Consider the following 21,685-nt stretch of genomic DNA (forward strand, 5'->3'; position numbering starts at 1 on the left):
TCAGTATATGGTTGAAGATTTTGATCCCTGGATAGAAAGTGAAAGAAAAAAATGGAACATCTGCAACAAGAGTTGGAATAAAAAGGACAGTGGTACCTTGGCTCATGAACTCAATCCGTTCCATGACTCTCGTTGTGACCCAAATTGGTCATGAACCAAGTCACATTTCCCCATAAGGTTCAATGTAAATAAGGTTAATCCGTCCTGTAAAGATTTGTTTCTGATCACAGGGCATGATCACGGGCATGCTTGGCGGGGCAGACGGGTGAGATTGTGGGAGCACTGGTGGGGAGAGATGGATGCGATCGTACTGCCGGGGCGATGGCTGAGATCATGGTTGCACCCGTGCAGAAAAAACGGGTGTGATCACGGGTGCGCTTGTGCAGGAAAGATGGACGCGATCTTGGCCATCTCCCCTCCCCCCCAGCACAATCACGGCCATCTCCCCACCCCTCCTCCGAGCACAACTGCGATCATGCGACTGCGATTTCCCTGCACAGGGGCGACCACAATCGTGGCCATCTCCCTCCTGGGGGGGTTGAGATGGCCACGATCGCAGTCACCACAAAATGCGGAGTTCACAATCTGAGTCAAAATTTTTATGAAATTTTTGTTTGCAACCCAATTTGGTCATGAACTGAGGTGTTCGGGAGCCAAGGTACCACTGTATAACCATACACATGTTTACTCAGAAGTAATGTCACTGAATTTGGTGGTACGCACTTGCAGATAAACAATGTTTTCATGGAAGGGACAGAATACACAATTGAACAGCGCATTGGATGGAACAACACATTTCCTTATACCATGTATAGTGATGTGAATTTTCCCCTCTGCCTTCTCTATAGTCTAATGTGTTTTTTGTGGCTCATCTGATCCCTCTGCATAGTGGCAACACTGTTTATCCTTTTGTTGTTGTTGTCTGATCTTTTATCAGAGATTGAAGATATGCAAGCAATTGTATCAGGATTGCTGCAGACAAAGTCCTGCCTCTTCGCTCTCTTCCCCAGCAAGCCCAAAGCAGCCAAGATGGCTGCTGTACTGCTCTGGATTGCTGCAGTTGGATTGGGGTCTCTGAGACCTCTGTACTCCAGTGCAGGAGTAGGCAATCTGGTGCCCCCACCAAGACATTTTAGATTACAGTTCCCATAATCTTTGACCATGCTGGCTCAAGAATTGTAGGTGTTATGGTCCAGTATACCTAGAAGGCACAAGTTGCTCACCTTCTCCTCTGTTGTACTCACCTGATCAACCTACATTTGATTTTGATCACAATTTCTGTGAAGCCAGCTTGTCTCTCTCTTTCTTTTTGTGAGAAAGTGAAAGTTGAATGCAAAGTCCTGCCTCTTCTTTGTAGGATACTGTATATAAGACAATATGCCCTTTCTTTGCTTTTTGTTCTTAGATTTTGAACTACTTTTCTGAGCTTTTAAATTGTGCAGCATTTTTATCACATTGCTTTTTGAGAGCTGGCATTTCTACATTTGTTCAGTTGGTTTGACTAACTTATTTTTTTATTAGCTATGAGAAGTTTTGTTGCTCACTGTCCTGAACTTCTAACCGAAGATGTTATCCGAAAACTGATGACCCCTATAGAATGTGCTATGACAATGATGTCTCAGTAAGTATGATTTCTTAGATGCTGAAGCAGTTTTTCTCTCAACATCATCTGTTGTATGCATGAAATAGCCAGAAGATTCTAATTTTTAAAATAATTAGTGAATCAACATGAAGTTCATTTGGACATATCACACATGAGAGTTTAAGGCTTCAGCCCCACTGTGATGCCACCTGCCAGACAGAAGCATCTAATCTTGATGTTTTCTGAGATTCCCATGCCTTGCTTGGCTGTTGCAACAGGGTGGGAGGAGTCACAGAGGTGGTTTTTGCCTCCTTTGTCCTTCCTTTTAAATTTTTTTCCAAGGGATGGGCTTCTGAGCCTGCCTAGTTGAGTCATAGTAGTAGTGGGGGTGGGCTTTGAGTTGGCACAGGTTAGAATATATCCTGGACTCTCCTTATTTCTCCTCTCTGCCTGTTGCCCCATCGCCCTTTTACATCCTTGTCTGACATTGGCTATGCTCACACGTAATACCATGGAATACCACGAAGTTGCCTTTCTTACCTTCTGTTCTGTAGTCACACATTAATGGAGTAACTTCCAAAGAGTAGTTTCTGCACAGCTCCCTCTTCCATCCAAATCTCATCAGCCCCAGTGGCTGGGAACCAGTGCCAGCATGCCCTGCCTGTGTTGCCTGCTTCTCCCGACTGGCCTGCATGCTTCCCTGGATATGTTCTCAGCCAGCCACCACTTTTTTCTGCTGCTCTACAGAGCCACCATCTATTTATTAGAGTACAATGGTGGCTCCGCAGGAGCAGCTGCTCCCTGCCCTCCATTCCGGCACCCCGCCTCTCACCCCCCCACTACTCTTCACTGTTTGCCACCATGATAGCATTGCAGGGTATATGAGAGCAAGTGTCTCATGAGGCACATGGCTTGCAAGATGAGCATTTCTCACACTTTTTTGAGATGGGCATCTCTTGCATATGCACTGCCTCCTCGCTGGCTTGGCAGCAAGGAGGCAAAAGGGTGAGGTGGTGGGCATGGGGATGGCAGGGCAGCAGAGCAACAGGGAGCATGTGCTGGCAGAGGACAGGGCATGCAAGGGCAGGCAATCAGCTCCCTGCTCACCAGCAACTCAAGTCATTGCTAGACAAACAGGGCAGTGGAAGATGGTGGCCATGGTGGCCGCTCTTGCCACCAAGCTCACTGGCCAAAATGGGGATACTTTGAAAAGCTTTGTAACTGGCTGCACACGTAATGACAAGCAGTGCTGAGATATGGAAACCTTAAAACAAACTGTTGGTTCTCTGTAGCGATTCACAGCAATTAAACATACCACATTTCACCATGCTTTCAGTATTCACACGTAATTGTAAGCCATTCTTGCCATGGCTTGCCATTATAGAAACAGAAGGGGTCTTCCAGGCCATCTAGACTGACCCCCGGCTCCAGGCAGTTCTGCTCATGACATGCCTACCATGTGCACGTCTACCCTATCCTTGAACACCCTCACCGATGGGGCTTCAACCACCTCCCATGGAAGCCCATGCCATACCCTTGGGGTCGTAACTGTCGGGAAGTGCTTCCTGGCATCCAGATTCACCATAAGTGGATACAGCCATTGTGACACAGACTGTGGAAGAAGAAATGCAGTGGAGCTTTCTGAGGAAGCCAGAAAAGGGTGGAAGTGAATATTCAGATGGGGATTTTCACTTTCATAGTTCTGTCTATAGCAGGGGTGGCCAAAGTTCCATTAAAATAAATCTTATTTTTTGTTTTTCTGTTCTGACACAGAAGAATGTTTAACATGTTATGTGTATGCCATATAGCAACTCAATGACAGTAATGGCTTATGATAGGATTTAAGACAGATTTGGACATTTTGTGACTAGCTGAACCTAGTGTAGTCCACCAACCATTCTGACAGCACACTGATAGACCTTTTGGGATGATTTTTCACCACCAGATAAAATATATAGCTGTTGGGGTATATTTGGGTTAGTGGGTAATAAGATGTGAAAGTCTGAATAAATTATTAGAGAACACACCTCTGTTACAGCAAATTTTACAGTTTTAAAACTTAGAAGCCTAGTTTATATTTGATGTTGGCATCCTAGCATATACTACCGAGGTACATATTTATGCCCCTTGAAAATTCTTATTCTTTCAGGTACCTCCACTTATTAGAGGGTGGGTGGGATGGATGGATAGGGGAGGGCATTTAGTGTGAGAAAAAGGAATGGCGTGGTGAGAAAGAAGAGTGTGCAGAAGATTATAGCCATCCTACACACTTGAGCACTCACTTTCTCTCTCAAGATTCTTAAAATGCCTCTGGGAAATCTAATACCTGGTGTTGGGTAGCTCTGCCTACTGTCAATGTGTGGCTCCCAACAGAATGAATGAAAAAAGGCTATATTGTGTCAACAGTTTTTACTAATGAGTAATCATCTTTTTTTAAACACTATAGTATTCCCTCTGTAATTAAGGCCCATGGAGCGCATCTGAAGGCTAGTGCAGCAATGGTCCGATTAAGACTTTATGACATCTTGGCGTTGTTACCACCAAAAACATATGAAGGTAAATTTCATGAATTGTTCACTATTGCTCTTAATACTTGGTTCCATATGTGGCACTGACACTATTAGTAATGTTATTTAAAAGTAGTGGCAAAATTAGAAACAACTGTATGTCATCCCCTCTTCCTGGAAATTAAACTAGCAGTTTCACAAGAGTCTCAAATGTATACATACACAGTCAATGCCACCACCACCAAACTTCCCTTTAAAAATCCATACGCCTTAAGCACTATGAATTTTAGACTGTAGGAGAGAGAAAGAACAGTGTATACTGAAGGTGCGCATCCTGTGACCAGCAGGTAGCATGCAGTCCCTAGGGGGAGTTTTGTGTACCCCACTGAGTCTGCCCCCATCCCCCCCACCACTGCTGTGCTGATGAATTCCCAGCATTCTTCCAGAAAGCTTCTTGTGAGGCGACTGGGCCATGGATTCTGTGCAGAATCTTGTTCCTCTGGCCCACCAAGCAGCTGTGTCAGCAGGGCAATGGTGTAGCCCTCAGAGGGTTCTGAGGTGTTCAGCACAGCTGAGAGTCGTGTATGCTCTGGGCTTCTCCTTCTGTAGATAACTTCCATGTGGGAGAAGTTGCTGAACTCAGTGTTTCTGGGTTGTGTGTCATGAGTGGTAGTAGCCCTGCCTCAGCCACAGTTCAACTAAACAAATGATCTAGTTGGAACAGATTTCACCAGGGGGTATTTTGCTCTTGAATGGCAGCTGGGTAAGCATGTTACTGCCTAATTTCCACTGTAGAGGGAATCTCAGTTTGCATTATTTGTGGCTTTATTGGTTTCTAATTGAGACATTGTTTCTTGAGACCCTGTTTTTAGGGTCAACTTGTCAGTGAAGGAGTTACCAGGAGCTGGTTGGGGTTATAGTGTGGCAGAAACACTGATTTACAGGATAGCCTTGTTTAGGTGGCAATCTTCAGTCTGTTCCAGGAGGAAGCTAGTCAGTGGGATCACAGGAATAGCCAGGTATTAGTAATGTTGCTCAAAGCCAAATATCCTATTTTAGGAATAGTGTAGAAATGAGTTGATAAAGCATTTTGGTGCATGGCTAATGTCAGTATGTTCAGTAGACTAGCCTTTGGGAAGAAAAAAGCAAAAGATTGAACTTGATTTATGGAGATCAGGCTTAACTTATTTTGCAAATACAAAACTTGTTGCACTGTCAAATTTTCAACCTTACCCACCCCAGTAGCAGCTCCTCATGCTTGCTGAAAAGCTGCTGTAAGGTTTCGGTATCAGAATTCCATCAGCCCAGTGGAATGCTGCACCCAAATGGAAAAGTGCAAAATGTATTTGCAGAAGTGCTTTGCATGTGCATATGAGCTTCTTTGAATTTTATTTATTCTTCCTTTGCTGTAGTATTTATTCTGGCTTTCCATCATTAAAAAAACTCTGCTACTCTGTAGTAGTAATAAATGATAGCAATGATCTCTTTTCCATTTCCTTAACTTGCCATGTGCCTGTGACAGGCATGTTTTGTTCGAAGTTGCATGTTCAGCTTTTTGGGGATCAGATGTACTTTTTCAGTGCATTCAATTGAATAGGACACAGGGAGCTGGCTTTTGAGGCAGATGGATGTGGAATTGCCATGGGCTGCACCACTCACGCATAATGTTAGTGCTAGCCTTCCTCTGCCACATAATCCTTATTTTGGAATTCTGCTTGTTTCATATCATGTTTGTTGATAGTTATTTTGCATTTAACCTTTATTTTGCTACTTTCTCTTTAAACTCTTTTACTTTAGGATCATTCAATGCACTTCTTCGGGAGCTAGTGGCAGAATTTACTTTGACAGACAATTCTGCTAACACGACAACATCCCTGCTTAGGTCACTTTGCCATTATGATGACAGTGTTCTTCTTGGTTCCTGGCTACAGGAAACAGACCATAAATCAATTGAAGATCAGGTAACAATGCTCTTCGCCCACCCATCCCTATCTCTCACTTAAACCTTTTTATCAGTAGGATTGGTTACTTATGGTGATTGCTCAATTCAGAAGGATGGCTCCATTGGTAGTAGTACGCTCAGGTGACTGAGATCCTATACATTTGGAAATAAAACAAGGCCATGGGAAATAAATGATTACACAGTTGGAGGAGTCAACGATCTTTGTAAATGAAAAGAATACTCTTTTTCTAAAGCAACCACAAGAACCACATGTTGTGAGCTTCACTGAGAGCCTTTCAGGTTCACAGTAATATTCGAAAATGGAAAATTTCCTTTTGTTTAGGTGGGGGAATGTTGTTGCCCAATAATCACGGATATATTCAAATGCCAGATTTCGTCTTTGAATTCTGTAGGCAGCTCACATTGCTGTCCCAAAGAGTATAAAAAAGCTTAGATAAAGTGGCAACCCCAGTGTGCCACCCATTTCTTGGGTGATGGATTTGGAGTGACTGTTTCAATTGCTTATAACTGGGAAGAACATCTGGGGCACTTAAATGGAGGTTGGAGATTTCCTGGGTGTCACACTCCCCACCACCCTTTAATGTTTCAGAAATATTGCCTCCTCCAGCAATGGTGGCAACTTTCCATTTCTTCTTTTATATTTTAAAAACGCTGCTTCTTGCAGGGTGGCAGAAGCAGCCTGGCAAAGCCACCTCTCAAACCCGAAACCTCAAACTGAGGGGAAGATTTCACGGAGGTGTGACAGAGAAAAAGTGTCCCCTGTGATTCCTGAAGAACAAAACAGGCTCCTGTTCCAGGCTAACTTGAGTCCCAAACAAGAGCTCCCCTCCTAGGGTGTGGTAATATACTACATTTCTTTCAGGTCCCACTTTAATTCTTTTAAAGATATAAAGATTTGAGATAACGATGGAAAACTCTTTTTTTCAGTTTCTAACAAATTATGTCTCAATACAGGAGAGCATTGTTGTGGACTAATAAACCATACTTTTCTATTTTGACTGTTGTATATTACTGTCTTTTCTTGTTGTTGGTTTAGTCACACTATTTATTTAAAATACCTATTCCTTCCTTTCTGCTGGATATGAAGCCTCAGATTCAGCTGATAAGAAAACCAGTTTACACAATGGACACAGTATGTTGGGTGGAGATTCTTGTGCAGGACAAGATGTAGAACAGTCACTCCATTCATCAGATGCTACTGAAATTCTTTGATTTTTAGGTTGGAAATCTAGGAATACAAATTTAATATGTGCTTCATACCCCTTCTTCTAGATGAAAACTCCATGGGAGAGTATCAAGGTTGCAGTTGCTTTTTTGCTGACTCTCATGGATCTCAGGAAATCTTAGTAATTGCACGATTGAACACAACAACACATTTTAACCTTTATAATCCAGATAGACTTTGACTGTAATTTCTGCCTCTGTGAACTGAACCTTCTTCCATTCACAAACTAAACTTTAGAATCCATGCTATACAGTTTAATGCAGTATTTGAAATAATTAAGACATGTATAGCTTAGTTAATTAGCAGTGTATTACAGAATTATCAGTGCCAGGAAGAATTTGGAAATAATAACTTCTTTGGTTAAGCTAACATTTCTTTAGTCAATGTGTAATGTTAGGGTATGAAAGATAAAACTCCATCATGTACCAAATATTCTGATGTTTTGCAGTTACAGCCAAACAGTGCCTCCGGAAGTGGTGCTCTAGAACATGACCCATCTTCCATTTACTTGCGCATCCCTGCTGGTGAAGCTGTGCCAGGTCCTCTTCCTTTAGGAGTATCAGTGATTGATGCCTCTGTTGCTCTCTTTGGAGTGGTTTTCCCTCATGTTTCCTATAAACACAGGTCAGTCTATAGTAAAGTTTATGCTGAAGTGCCTTATTATCGAGTTCCTTAATTCAACAATATCAAATTGGGAATTCTCTTCAAAAGGATCAAATGTTTCCATACTGGTATTTTTGAAAATGTACAAGTAATCTTTTGGAAAAGGCTTTTAATCAGTTTTACACAATGTCTAAATGTAAAGCCTGTGTTTACTATCCTGCTGACTCATTTTCATGGTTGGAAATGTGTTTAGGACTAATTTATCTAGCTAATTTTGTTGTCATTAGCATAACCACCATCAGTTTTGAAAAATAAAGGAATCTATTCCTTGTGCAGCACTGCTAAAGAAGCAAAAAGCTCAGAAACAAATTTACCTGAGGGATAATTAGTGACACCTTTAAAATAAAAGCTATTACATTGCATTTCTATCCAGCCTCGTTTTCTCTTGTTAGGAACCCAAGATGGCTTCCATAGTTTCCTTTCATACTAATTCCATTATTTGACATCGTGGCACAGTCCTTTTGCCACATGGAGGTGTCCAGCAGTCATTACCTTTTGAGTATTATAGTCTTTGTCATCAAAGGATTTTCCTTCACAGTATTTTTAATTGCAGGCTACAGATGTTGGATCATTTTGCTGAATGTGTCAAGCAGGCAAAAGGTGTTCGTCAGCAAGCTGTGCAACTTAATATTTTCACTGCTGTTCTCAGTGCACTGAAGGTAAATCTCTTTCAAAAGGTATAATGTTAATTGTCTTTCTGTTCTGTTCTATTTTTGATGACTTTAATGTAGGTAGAATTTAATTGTGCTGAAATTAGGAGACATTGCTAGAGCTCTGTATGCCTGCACATACAAATTATTTTGTGGTATTATTGTACTAATGTAATACAGAGAATCAAAGTGTTCTCTTTAACATTATTGGACTTCAAAAATGGTCTAACAAATTTCAGAATTTATAAGAAACTATTTTCCAACTTTGTCTTATATTTTGATTCAGAGAAGAGCTTTCTAGAGAACATTCCTATTCAATGGAAAATTCATGTCACATTAACTAAAACAGGAACATAAAAAGGGAAACCTAAAGGGGAAAAGAATGTTCGTGGATCTTGATCTGTAATTGACCTTTTACTTTTAAAGATTTCATTGGTAGAGTTTTGGAAAGAGAGCTTATGACATTGGATCCACTATTTTCACAAATTTATGTATTTATTAAACTTATATTCCACTATATTGGCCCAAGAAGATAAAAACACATAATGACAATAAAAGCAATCAATTAAAACACAATAAACAAAAGACAATAAAACAAAACACATCAGAGCATCTGGAATTGTGTTTCAGACATGCAGTACATGATGTTTAATCAATGCTGCAGTGTGTGTGTGTGGCCTCTTTAGACCAGGATTTGACATCTGGCCCTCCAGATATTTTGGCTTTCAGCTCCCATCAGCCCTAGACAGCATAACCAGTGGTAAGACTGATGGGAGTTGTAGGTCAAAACATCTTTAGGACCTTGAGTCGCTCACTCCTGCTTCAATCATCTGTTAAAAGAAAAATCAAATAAAATAGGAACCCATATTATTTTAGAGATGTTTCCCATTGCAAAAGTAGTTAGGCTGCATACAGTTTCCTTGAAAAACATTCTCTGCAATGGGAAATTGTATGTGCCTTGGGCATTAAGCCCAACTTTGAGAATAAGGGTTTGAGCTATAAACAGCTAGATATGGAAACTAGAGGAAAAGAGCAAACATCTTGTGTTAATGGAACAACATGTCTGGATTTCATGTTATTTTATTGCTAAGTCAGAAGCAGCTCTTCTGTTGGTGGAAGGGCTTCTGAGTGCAAGTCATAGTATTTGGCTATGAGCTATTTGCCAGAACATATGGAAAATAAACTTTTCCATGATTGGAAATGTAGGAAATTCATGTACAGAAGTAATAGTTATATGTTCTGATTAAAGATGTGCTCCTGCAAAATTTCATAAAAACTTCTCCTGTTCCTTTTTCTATTTAAGGGCTTAGCGGAGAATAAAAGTACTTTAGGGCCAGAAGAAGTTCGCAAGTCAGCCTTGACTCTAGTTATGGGGGCTCTTGATAATCCTAACCCAATTCTGAGATGTGCTGCAGGGGAAGCTCTTGGCAGAATGGCACAAGTGGTTGGAGAAGCAACTTTTATTGCCAGGATGGCCCAATACAGCTTTGACAAGTATGTTGTTCTTCTGCTCTAAGTAAAAGAGAACTTCGGTAGATTTCTCTCCCAAATGTGACATCAGACAGATTCTTATCTCTTCTTACATTATACATATTTTTTCATTCTGTATGCCCTATCATATTAATAAACACCTTATAAATTGTATATCATTCCTAACTGACAGGCTGAAATCTGCTAGAGATGTTGTATCAAGAACAGGCCATTCCTTGGCTCTTGGCTGCCTCCATCGTTATGTTGGTGGAATAGGCTCTGGGCAGCACTTGAAAACTAGTGTCAGCATTCTTTTAGCACTGGCCCAGGATGGAACATCTCCTGAAGTTCAGGTAAAAGACAAATAATTCTCAGTTCAGTTTAAAGTTTATGTACTTTGTCATGCCTGTATTAGAACATTTAACAATAGCATTTAAAAATTGTTATCTAATAGAAACCTGCCACATACATTCTATAACTTATTAAAAGAAAGAAAAGATTTCAGATCACAAGTTCTGTTTCTTCAGTACTTTCATTTATTAATAGCCATACTAACAATTTGATAAACTATCTTAAAATATTAATGTATCTCAGCACTACTCAAAGCTTCGGCAAATGGGGAGGCATAAAAATATTTTAATAAATAAATAATAAATAAATAAAATAAAGCATATGCTCAGCAAAACCAGTCATTTATTACATTCATGTCACACCCTTCCTAAGCAGTATACATGTTTCTTATTCCTGTGTGTCTTAGTTTAATCCTACAAACAAATCTGTGAGGTGGGAAAACATTCTACTTGAATTATGGGGCTGGATGTCTGATACGGCCAAAAGTATATAACTAAGCTATTAATTCTTCTTCTAGACTTGGTCTCTTCATTCACTCGCTTTAATAGTGGATTCGAGTGGACCTATGTACCGTGGATATGTGGAGCCCACTCTGTCTTTGGTCCTCACCTTACTTCTAACAGTGCCTCCATCACACACAGAAGTACATCAGTGTTTGGGTCGATGTCTAGGAGCTATAATAACAACTGTTGGTCCTGAGCTGCAAGGTTAATATCAAAAGCAATGAAAACAAAGATTGCAATCTTGCATTAAGTTCTGTGCACATTATACTGCATCTGCTTTTCAGTAAAGTGGCTCTTGTTACTGTTTTTTGTTAAATTGCAGCCTTAGCCCTGTTGCAGTCTCTGTCCTTTTAATGTCTTTTATTCAACAGTATTCCATTACAAAAACCTAAGTGAAATAGTATTTTATTGAATAGGGAATATTCCTTAATTTATATTTCCTGAAATCTTAATGTTTGTGAGTTCTGGTAGAACCTAGTTAGCATATAAAAATGCTAAACTGGAATGTTAACATAGTCACTGAATGGACAAGGGCCAACAAGCTGAAGTTTGGTCCAGAAAACACAAAAGTGCTGTTAGTAGGTTGTTCATCTTGCTACATGAACACTATATATCTCAGACACGACTGCATTCCCACTGTAGTACATTATATTTGGAACTGCCTGTAACACTCTGGAGATAGCAGTTAGTTCAGGATACAGTTGCTACACTGCTAGCTGGAACCAGACATCATGAGCATATTACATCATTCCTGCTCCAACTGCACTTCCTCCTGGTCTGCTTCTGGATTTAAGTGAAAGTCCTAGTCATGAACTTTGGGCCAGAAAGTACTAGTCATGATTCTTCATGACCTGGAGCCAGAACATCAGAAGAATTGCCTGGTTCTGTAAGTTTCCTCTCCAGACTTAGTTATCATTATCAGAGGCACTTCTCTAGGCTCCCTCACTGTCTGAGGTGCAGTAGTGCGGGAGTGTGTTTTCAGTGGTAACACTCTAGTTGTTGAATGTCCTCTCCAGGAGGTTCAGTTGTTGTCCACTCTGCTATATTTCTGGCTGAGGCAAGAGCCACCTTCTCCTGTCCCCACGGACTCCTGAATGGTGCCTTCTTGTCATTGTGACCCTAAATACCCAGACAGAAGTAATTATGTTGTAGATTTGTAAAAGTGGTTTCTTTCTTAAAAATTAAGGCTTATTCCTTCCTTACATGAACCATTTGATCATCAGTGCAAACAGGGATATTCTCAGATATTTTTATCTGGTTCCTGGCTCAGTAGCTCGTAGAGAACAGGAGAGAATGGCATGAAATCATATTTTAGACATTGTAGACATTATATGCAAATTAGACATTGACTATCTTTTTGCATATAAGATCACAGACATTTTTGGGTTTGTGACAAGATATAATTTTAATAAATCTGTGAAATCCTAACTGAAAAAGAAAAATGCATAGATGTTTCAAATATCTTCTTAGGTAATGGAGCCACCATTTCTACCATCCGCTCCTCATGTCTGGTGGGGTGTGCAATTACACAAGATCATTCAGATTCTCTGGTTCAAGCAGCTGCCATTTCCTGCCTCCAACAGCTTCACATGTTTGCGCCAAGGCATGTTAACCTTTCCAGTCTCGTTCCCAGTCTTTGTGTGAGTATGAATTTTTCAGTTCTTTATTCGGTCAGTTAGCTTAATATGTTAATCTGGAACAAGTTGGAATGCACAAAGGACACAGTTATTACAAGTAAAGCAAGGTCTATAAGTAGAAAAAGAAATCCAAACAGAAATCAGAAAAGAAAAAGAAATCAGAATTTAAACATAAACTTACATCTTTCACTAGTGAATCAGAGGTGGGTTAGTCAGGTGAGAATGGTAGTCATGGGGAGTTCTACCCTCAAAGCCTTTTGAGCTCAAAGGTCTTTTTAAAGCAATTGATCAATGGAGGGAGTGCAGAAAAAGAAATAGACCAAGAGAAGGCAAGGAATCACACCAGGATATTGAAAAACCTACTGGTAATCAACTTGTTAACTAGCCCTTTCAGTGATACTGAATTGTGAGTTTGGTGGGAAGGTTTTCTTTTCTTCCCACATCGAGACATTACTCTTTTAAATTCATGATAAATTACATCAGTATTTAGAAAGGTTAGAATGGCTGATTTCTGGAAAGATAGGGATGAATAACATAGGGCAGAGTGTTGGAAATTCAAAATCCAGTTTCAAAGCTTCCCCTTGCAATAGTAAGTCTTTGTGGAATTAATTTGTGATTAGATAAAAGAGATTGATAAGAATATGACGTTCTGGGCAAATTAAACAAAAAGAGACCACCACATTTACCAATTTGAGGAGGAGGAATGTAGTTTTCAAGGCAGCCAACAAAGGGGGTACAGTGGTCCTTAGAGGGGGAGGTTTGATGCTGCTTGTCTTTGAAAAACATATTGAGGTTTACCTTATGAACTGAGTTTTGTGTTCTAGAGGAAAAGTCCCTCCTGTCATGTCAAGTGAATTGCAGTTGCTCAACACTCTGTCCTTTAGCTTCTTCAAAAAGCTGTACTATTATTGCCCTTGGCAGCTGATAAGGTCATCTAAAGGTGCAATCCTGTGCATGTTTAGACAGAAAAAAAGCATGGCAGGCTGGGGGTGCTCTTTCTAAATACATATATGATTGCACTCTACATCATACGGCAGTAAAATGTTGTTTCCTCCAGAATCTGATCTTGTTTTCGTACCCTTTTGCAGTTATACATTCTTTTAATTTTCACCTTTCTTTTAGACACATACATTGTTAAAAATGTGTGACAGATAAAACTCTTAAGATTTCCAGCTTTCTCCAGCCAGCCATCTCCAGACAGTAGTAAGAATTGTATGACCTTTTCCTGTCTAAACATGCAAAAGATTATGTCTTAGGATTTCAAAAGCATTCAATATCCATCCAACAGATATTGTCAAAACCTTTTAGCTTAAAAAACATGATGCCAGATGAGCAAGAAATACTCTCCTGCATGTAACTTCTGTGAAACTGATTCTTAAAATATGGTATTCTGTAGGTACTAATAGTGATCATTATACAACTTTAAGGTTTTTTGAAGTTTGATCAAAACCACAATTCCGAATAACATTCACTGAGAATTTCTGAAAGACTATAAATATTTGCTCTAATCCAGCCAACATGGACCACTGTGAAATCCCATTGATGTTAGAATTAAGCACACTAAGGCTCTGTTCAGACATAACAGGAAATTATGGATTCCCATCATATGAATGGGCCTCATTCCCCTTACCGCTCATGCATTCCCCCCTTCCACTCTTTTGCACAGTAGTGGGAAAGATGGAAAGCTTCCACCTTCAGTTTTAAATGATACAAAGTGAGAATGGCAATATCTGAAACTCTCTGGATTTTTTTCCTCCTTTCACTAACCATAGTTGATCAAGTTAAGCATCACAAAGAAGTGTGGTTGTTTCAGAACCAAAGCAGATGTTTTTGATCTCCTCTTCCTAGGATGTGAAAGGAGACACTGGAAAGAGACATCAAGACACACAGTTTGTTAAAATTTGCTAAAATGCACATTGATGTACCCACATGCAGAGTTTTCTGGCCCTCTTTTGGCTGGACTGTATGGGCTTCTTTTGCCTCATTCATATATGAATCTGTGTCCATTTCTTAATTGATTATATAATCATTTGCTGGGCAGCTGATTGCCATTAATCAGGAATGGTAATGGTTTTATTTAACTTGACAACAGTTTAACTGCTTACTTGTGGTTACAGGTTCACTTGTGTAGCTCCCATCTCCTTCTTCGTCGGGCTGCAGTAGCGTGTCTGAGGCAGCTTGCTCAGAGAGAAGCTGCTGAAGTATGTGAATATGCCATGAGCTTAGCAAAAAATTCTGGTGACAAAGAAAATAATGGCATGAGTAAGTTTGCTTGTATATATTGTTTTTAAAGCCCAACCCAAAAATAGACAATGTCAACTTCTTAGAAATATTTCCCTTTTCTTGCATTTTTTTATATTTTCACCTACATGTTCCCTGACTTCATAAACAATGAAATGAAATTCTCTCCTTCTTGTTTTTAAAAGAGTGACTTTTGTTAGATGTTACTTTTCACTTAGCTATGGAAAGGGCCACTCTAGAGCAAGTACTTTGCATATTCACCAGTCAGGTTTTGTTAAATTAATCTTTTGTTACCATTTCCTCTTATGAGCCCTTTCCCTGGCCAGCTTTTGTTGTTTTCCACTTCTTGACATTTAGATTGTAAACTCCTTTGGGAAGGGAGTGCCCTCTTTTATCTGCTGCTCTGTAAAATGCCATGTATTGTTGGTTGGTTGATTAGATTTTTATCCCACCCCATTAGCCAAAATAGCCAAATTTTTTATGATGGCACAAACAAAAGAAATTGGGAGCTTTGTACATCTGGGTTCTGTTGCATTTGTGTTTGATGTAGTTGGAACAGTACTTTTTAAAAGTTCGTATCATGGAGTTGATTGTGCATTTTGCTGGTGATTCTCTAGATTTTCACCAGTCTCATTTAGCATGGCCTGTGATCAGGAATGTTAGGAAACATCTAGAGGGTACCAGGTTGGAGAAAGCAGCTGTAGTCAGACTGGCACCAGTAGCTTTAGTTCAGCAGAGGTTTTCTGAAGCCCCAAATTACTTGATACCGTATACCTTCATTAAAATTCAGAGTACACCAATGTTTCCTAAGCCTTGCCAGGCCCTTGTTCTGGCATGGGTTGAGCTAGTTGTTTCCAATTACTCCAAGGCTGGCACAAATTTCCCTCTGTATAGGGGGTGTGGTTGTGGTAGGGATGATAAGTGAGATTGTCCCCTCAGACCTCCAACATGAGGCAGGTAAGTGGTGAAGGACTTTGTACAGGAACTGAGAGGAAATTCCAAGATTAAGATCTCTTTCTCAGTTTTCAGGGGGGAGACCTGATTTAGCCTGTTGCCTACACTTCAGGGGAGTATAGGATTGCAACCTAAGTTACTAACATCTTCTCTATAGATAGCTACATTTGCTGGTAGGTTGTTGCTGTCCATTAAATGTTGCATTTTACTATTGCAATTTATGTCAGAAACATTTGGATTTATATGCTTGTGTGGGTTGCATGGTGCTAAAAACTGATTTGAAAAACCTCATACTAGTTTTGTAAAGAATATGTAACACTATAATGTAAAATACCTTTGATTTTATTTTGCAGATATTAATTCATTTGCTCCAGGACTTGGTTCCCGAAGAGATATTCATGGCCGACACCAGGGAATTAATATCACAGAGACTGGTCTTGAGGGAGTACTTTTTGGGATGTTAGATCGGGAGACTGATCGAAAGTTATGCTCTGATATTCATGATACCTTGGGACATATGCTTTCATCGCTGGCAGTGGAAAAACTCTCTCACTGGCTAATGTTGTGTAAGGATGTCCTTGCGGCATCTAGTGGTAAGCATCTGAAAAAGAACAATTAAGTTAGCTAAGGAAATATTATCTAACTTGACTCTTATTCTGCCCATGGAAGCTTTTTTTTATTTAGAAGACTTTTTTTCCATTTGCATACTGCTTTTTCTTGCAAGCAGGCAATATTCTTTATTATAAAAATTCAAATGTTAAATATGGTATCCTTTGCCAATAAATGAAAACCAAAAAAGCTTTGATAGATGCTTGAGCTTTAGTTGCATTTTTAGAGGAAAGACCTTCCTTAAAAGTAGAACAACTATTAATGTGTTCTTGCATGGCCATATTACAAAAAAGTTGTTTTATGATAGTTGCTTTGATTAATCTTGGGATAGGCTATCCCATGGTCCTCCCTTCTGTTTTTTGCCTTATAGCTACTTGTTGATTTGCAACTCCTTTTAATTGAAAGCTTCTGTATAGAACTAGGTTAATAATAATCCAGCTGAGAACACCATCTGGAATGATTTATTCTTAGAAACTACTCTGCTTGGGGCTGCAAAGTTCAGCCTGTAGAAATTAGCCCATAAAGTTTATTTGGGTACTGATTTGTGTTTTCCATGAATACACAGAGGCATCATAATTTTACTGGACCCTTAGAGCTAGCTAGAAACTCAGTGCTATAACATTTCTTTAGTAGATTATGAGGAGCTTAATATGTTGATCAAACTGTCTTTGAAGATTATTTATGTACTAATATGCCAGTGAAATTTCTCAAGATCAGTGATCTGTGGATTCCAATTTCCACTGGAAACATTTCTGCTTGGAGCTGAAGTGTGAATAGAGCTATTGACCTCTTTTGAATTTATTTATTTATTTGGAACATTTATATGCCACTCCATTCGCAAAAAGCCTCAGGGCAGCTTACCTTATGTAACATAATGCTATGCAGTCATTCTGGATTGTCAAAGATTGTCTGTTCTCATTAAAAATAGTTATAAATAAATATAAAGTATCCACTAAGTAACATTTCCCTCCTATTTTTCATGTTTTCAGCCACAGATTTGAATTTCTTGCCTAAGGAAATGCTGTCATACTAATATTGTCATTCATTCTTTACAGCTTGACCATTTAATGACAAATATCTCAAAACTTTTGTCAGATTGGAACACCTTCATATATAGCACATTTCCATATGATTGGGAGAATTTTGATCAGAAACACATGCTTGTCCAGGATAGTTTTCCAACTGTAGGATGTTTCCATCAGAGGTACTCACCTGGTACCTATTGTATTATGTGCCAGATGGAGACAGTTTTATTCTCCCAAGCTTCTAGTGGATAATTTTTAAATTGTGTTCTTGCTGTTTTACTGTTGGCGTAGCTGCTCTTCTTTTACCGTTGTTTAACTTGATTTTTTATTATTGTATATACTTTTAATTAAATTAACTGTTGTTCTATGATGTCTTGAGTGATGTTTCACTGAAAGTTGGGTAAAAAATATTTTAATTGATTAATTCCTCTTTTTCCAGACATGACTACTACAGCTCCTTTGGGAGGTGAAAAAGATGAAGATTCAGAGAAAAAAGATGAAATGGATGATGATACCATGTTTACTACATTGGGTGAAGAAGACAAATCAAAACCTTCGGTGGCACCTCGCTGGGCTACACGAGTATTTGCTGCTGATTGCCTGTGTCGCATTATCATGCTCTGTGAAAATGCAAACAAAGCCCACTTTGATCTAGCTCTGGCTCGGTCTGCCAACCTAAGGAACCCTAAAAGTAAGGAAAATTATATGCTTTTATTTCCTTTCTTTCATATGATCTAAAAAATAAGGGTTTCATTAGATATTCTTTTTCCATAGGTAGCTCTGATAGGTTGCTATCACCTCTTAAAACATTAAGGCCACGTAATGAACTTCACTTGTGATCAGGGATTTTCATACTGATCTTCTGTTTGTCATCCACAAGTTGTTTTGTTTTTGCTACATAGGTACAAAACTTTATTTTCCCACAGTCAGAACAGAATGACCACAAGTTTTCCATTTCTTGATCAGTGAAAGGCATGGACTTGCCTTATGTAAGATTTACAACTAAGGCATAGATTTGAATTACTGATAGTCTTTTGTACACAGGAAACTGTCATTAATTCACCCCAAAAGTCTTACATTGCAATGCTCCAAAAAAATGAGACAAATTATGGCATAAGGACAGCTCATGTGGGCAGAAAGCTTTAATGAGCAAAATGTACATCCAGACTGAGCCTAACATATTTTGCCTTTGCATGTTGTTGTTCCAGTTGTTTTTTTTAAGAGCTATGCAAGACGAAAACAATAAAATCTATAAACGATAAATCTGTGAATAGCTATTCACAGTGATTGCTAATTTGAACCTCTAAGTTCAGAGGCAATGTGCCCTTGAATGCCTGTTCTAGGGTGGTTGCTGCAGGAGACATCAGGGAACATGCAGAGGGGTGGGCAGTTGCCTTCAGACCCTGCTGTAGGCTTTCCGTAAGCATCTGGCTGGCTACTGCTGAAATGATGATTCTCACAAGTCAGACAAAGAATTCCCAAATATTTATTTCAGTCATCCATCTTACAAAGTAAAACACATTTAAGGTTTTGGATGACATGACATTGAATATTGTTGTTTTTCCTTCTATAGTTTACATGGTAAAATAGTGCAAACCTCTGGGTTGTATCCAGTGGAGGCTTTGCCAGTTCTCTCTACTGACATAACTCCACCCCAGCAGTCCTTCCCAGAAGCTGTTCTGAGGACTGTAGTGTGGGAGTGGGGAAAACTGCCAAAAATGGGGTGTCCTGACTTACATGAGTAAGGCAAACCCATTGATTCCTCAGGCTGATCAAAGGCTTAAAAACTTAACTAAATATTGTTCAATCATCTGCAGTAGGCATATGCAGATTTAATTAACTGATTTAAACTCAAATATGTTAAATGAAGTAAAAGTCACAATTTTACAAAAGTGTGGCATTCTCTTCTGCTTGCAGTCTTTCAGTGGTTCTCTTTTATAGTATGAATTAAGCTTTTGTTTCCAGGGTACTGTGGGTGAATTGCTCCTTTAATCCAAAATAACCAATAACTGAATTTTTTGCATGATCACATGCTCTGTGTGAACAATAGGCACTCTGAGCTTGCTAAGTACAGTTTAGATTTCCTGTGGATTTCAGCAGTACTCTATTTTATTGTATATTCCAGTCTTTAAGAGTATAGTTTGCTCATGATAAATCTTTGTTTTCCAGTCTTTGCTTTTTTAAAAGTTGCTTTTCTGTGTCAAATGTGCATTTTACAATATAGCTTCAATGGCTGAAAGGTGTGTATGTTTGACATGCAATGTTTTTGAAATAAAGTGCACTTTTTCTTGCCTCTGTTTTCAGATGACCTTCTAGTGCTTCACCTCTCTGATCTTATTCGCATGGCATTTATGGCTGCAACTGACCACAGCAACCAGTTGCGAATGGCTGGCCTTCAAGCACTTGAAGACATTATCAAGAAATTTGCAGCTGTTCCTGAACCAGAGTTTCCAGGCCATGTGATTCTAGAACAGTATCAGGCTAATGTAAGAGGTTTTTTTATGCTATTGATCAATTGTGAAATAAGTTTACTGTCATCTTGCTTGTGTCAGAGTTTTGAAGTGTATGCAGTGGAACAGAAGGTCTGTATACATAACTGGTGCACTCACAGCATTGTGGTCTATATTCACTGTATGTGAGCATTTACTGGAAAATCCAGTATTCCTTCTTCAAATCCTAGGCTGCACCAGAAGAATGGCTCTTAGCAAGAAGATATGTTGTGCAACTGTTCTATCTCTTCACATGATTTTTTGTGAAAAGAAAAAAGACAAGAAAAGGCAGTGGAAAAACATACAAAGGTTACAAATGGAAAATGACATCAACTGGATACCCACATCCTATAAAATAGAATTAAGCAGGGCCAACTGCATAATTAAAGTCTTGTCTGGAAGCACTCTCAGATCTGCTGCTTCCTGCATTTAATTATTCCAGTGTTATAAAGCCCAAATAGAAAAGTTTAAATACTGTTCTGTAGCTGTGCCAGTCAGTATCGTTCCATCAAGGTGATAACTCCTCCTATAATCTATTCAGCCTGCTCAGCAGACATAGCGTTCCTTAGGCTGGAAAGCCTAGCAGCTGTGGCTAGGTCAACTCAGATGATATAAACAACTGATCTTTCTTTTACATGATGAATAATATTAGCATTGTCAGAAGTATTTGTAAGTACATAAGAACAGGCATGCTGGATGTTTCATAAAATTTCAGTATGAAGCTGATTTAATTGTGTGTGTGTGTGTGTGTGTGTGTGCATATAAAATTAGGCATCCATTCCAATAAGAACTGAAACCAAAATTTTACACAAATGTGGGTATGGGTGTAATATATTTGATTAACACAAAGTGTCTCAATTCTGATTTCAAGAGTCAGGATATATACTATCACATGTTTTTCTTCCTTTCTTAGGTTGGAGCTGCTTTAAGGCCAGCTTTCTCACAGGACACTCCTTCAGATATAACCGCAAAAGCTTGCCAGGTACAAAGATGGTTACAGTTGTTTTTAGGAAAACGTGAGAGAAATGAATAGCCAACATTTCCAGTTTGGGCATTATGTAAATCTATCGGGTGATTCTAAGAATATGTAGCATATATATTTTTTAATGGTAATACACCATTTTTCTTTGGGCATCATATTAAGAAACCATCATATCTCATAACAACATAAGTAAAGCCATACTGGATCAGACCAGTGGTCCATCTAGTCCAGCATTCTGTTTACACAGTAGCAAACCAGCTCTCCACAGCATCCCTCAAGGAGGATAAGAATACAACAGCACCCTCTTGTTTCCTAGCAACTGGTATACATAGGCATATTGCCACTAATAGCAGAGATAGCATATAGCCATCTGGACTAGTACCCATTGATTGCCTTCTCCTCCATCAATATGCCCAATGCCCCCTTTAAAGCCATCCATATTGGTGGCCATCACTGCTTCTTGTGGCAGTGAATACCATAGTTTAACTGTGCACCATGTGAAGTATTTCATTTTATTTGTCCAGAATCTCCCATCAGTCAACTTGTGGGTTGACTCTGAGTTCTAGTAGAGAAAAAAAAATCCCTTTCCACTTTCTCCATGCCATACATACTTTTGAACATCCTTGTTAAAACTTCCTTGACCAGTACATATCTGTCACCTTTGTATTTCACTGTACCTTAAAGGCATCATGCACTGGAATTTCCCTTTTTTTCTTAATATCTCTGAGATGTGAGTTAGGCTCAAACTCACCCTGTGAACTTGATGGCTAAGTAGAGATTTCAGCCTGGCCCAAGACTAACATGCTATTAGATGTATCACACTGCTTCTCAATA

At 39.2% G+C, this 21,685-nt stretch overlaps 1 protein-coding gene across 4 annotated transcripts in view; it reads left to right on the top strand.

Annotated features, from left to right (window-relative positions):
- HEATR5B (HEAT repeat containing 5B) overlaps positions 1–21,685 on the top strand; it is a 54,790-nt gene that overhangs the window by 20,076 nt on the left and 13,029 nt on the right. For all 4 annotated transcript variants that reach the window (XM_044454599.1, XM_044454677.1, XM_044454433.1 and 1 more), the window contains exons 13-26: positions 1,522–1,621; positions 4,029–4,138; positions 5,887–6,050; positions 7,726–7,901; positions 8,494–8,599; positions 9,894–10,084; positions 10,254–10,413; positions 10,929–11,118; positions 12,385–12,554; positions 14,669–14,813; positions 16,100–16,339; positions 17,820–18,071; positions 19,685–19,866; positions 20,783–20,851. In XM_044454599.1, the coding sequence (XP_044310534.1) occupies positions 1,522–1,621; positions 4,029–4,138; positions 5,887–6,050; positions 7,726–7,901; positions 8,494–8,599; positions 9,894–10,084; positions 10,254–10,413; positions 10,929–11,118; positions 12,385–12,554; positions 14,669–14,813; positions 16,100–16,339; positions 17,820–18,071; positions 19,685–19,866; positions 20,783–20,851 (2,255 nt within the window). The remainder of the gene's footprint in view (positions 1–1,521; positions 1,622–4,028; positions 4,139–5,886; positions 6,051–7,725; positions 7,902–8,493; positions 8,600–9,893; positions 10,085–10,253; positions 10,414–10,928; positions 11,119–12,384; positions 12,555–14,668; positions 14,814–16,099; positions 16,340–17,819; positions 18,072–19,684; positions 19,867–20,782; positions 20,852–21,685) is intronic.

The sequence above is a fragment of the Varanus komodoensis genome, unplaced genomic scaffold (assembly GCF_004798865.1).
Source record: "Varanus komodoensis strain SLA01 unplaced genomic scaffold, ASM479886v1 scaffold1, whole genome shotgun sequence".
NCBI lineage: Eukaryota > Metazoa > Chordata > Lepidosauria > Squamata > Varanidae > Varanus > Varanus komodoensis.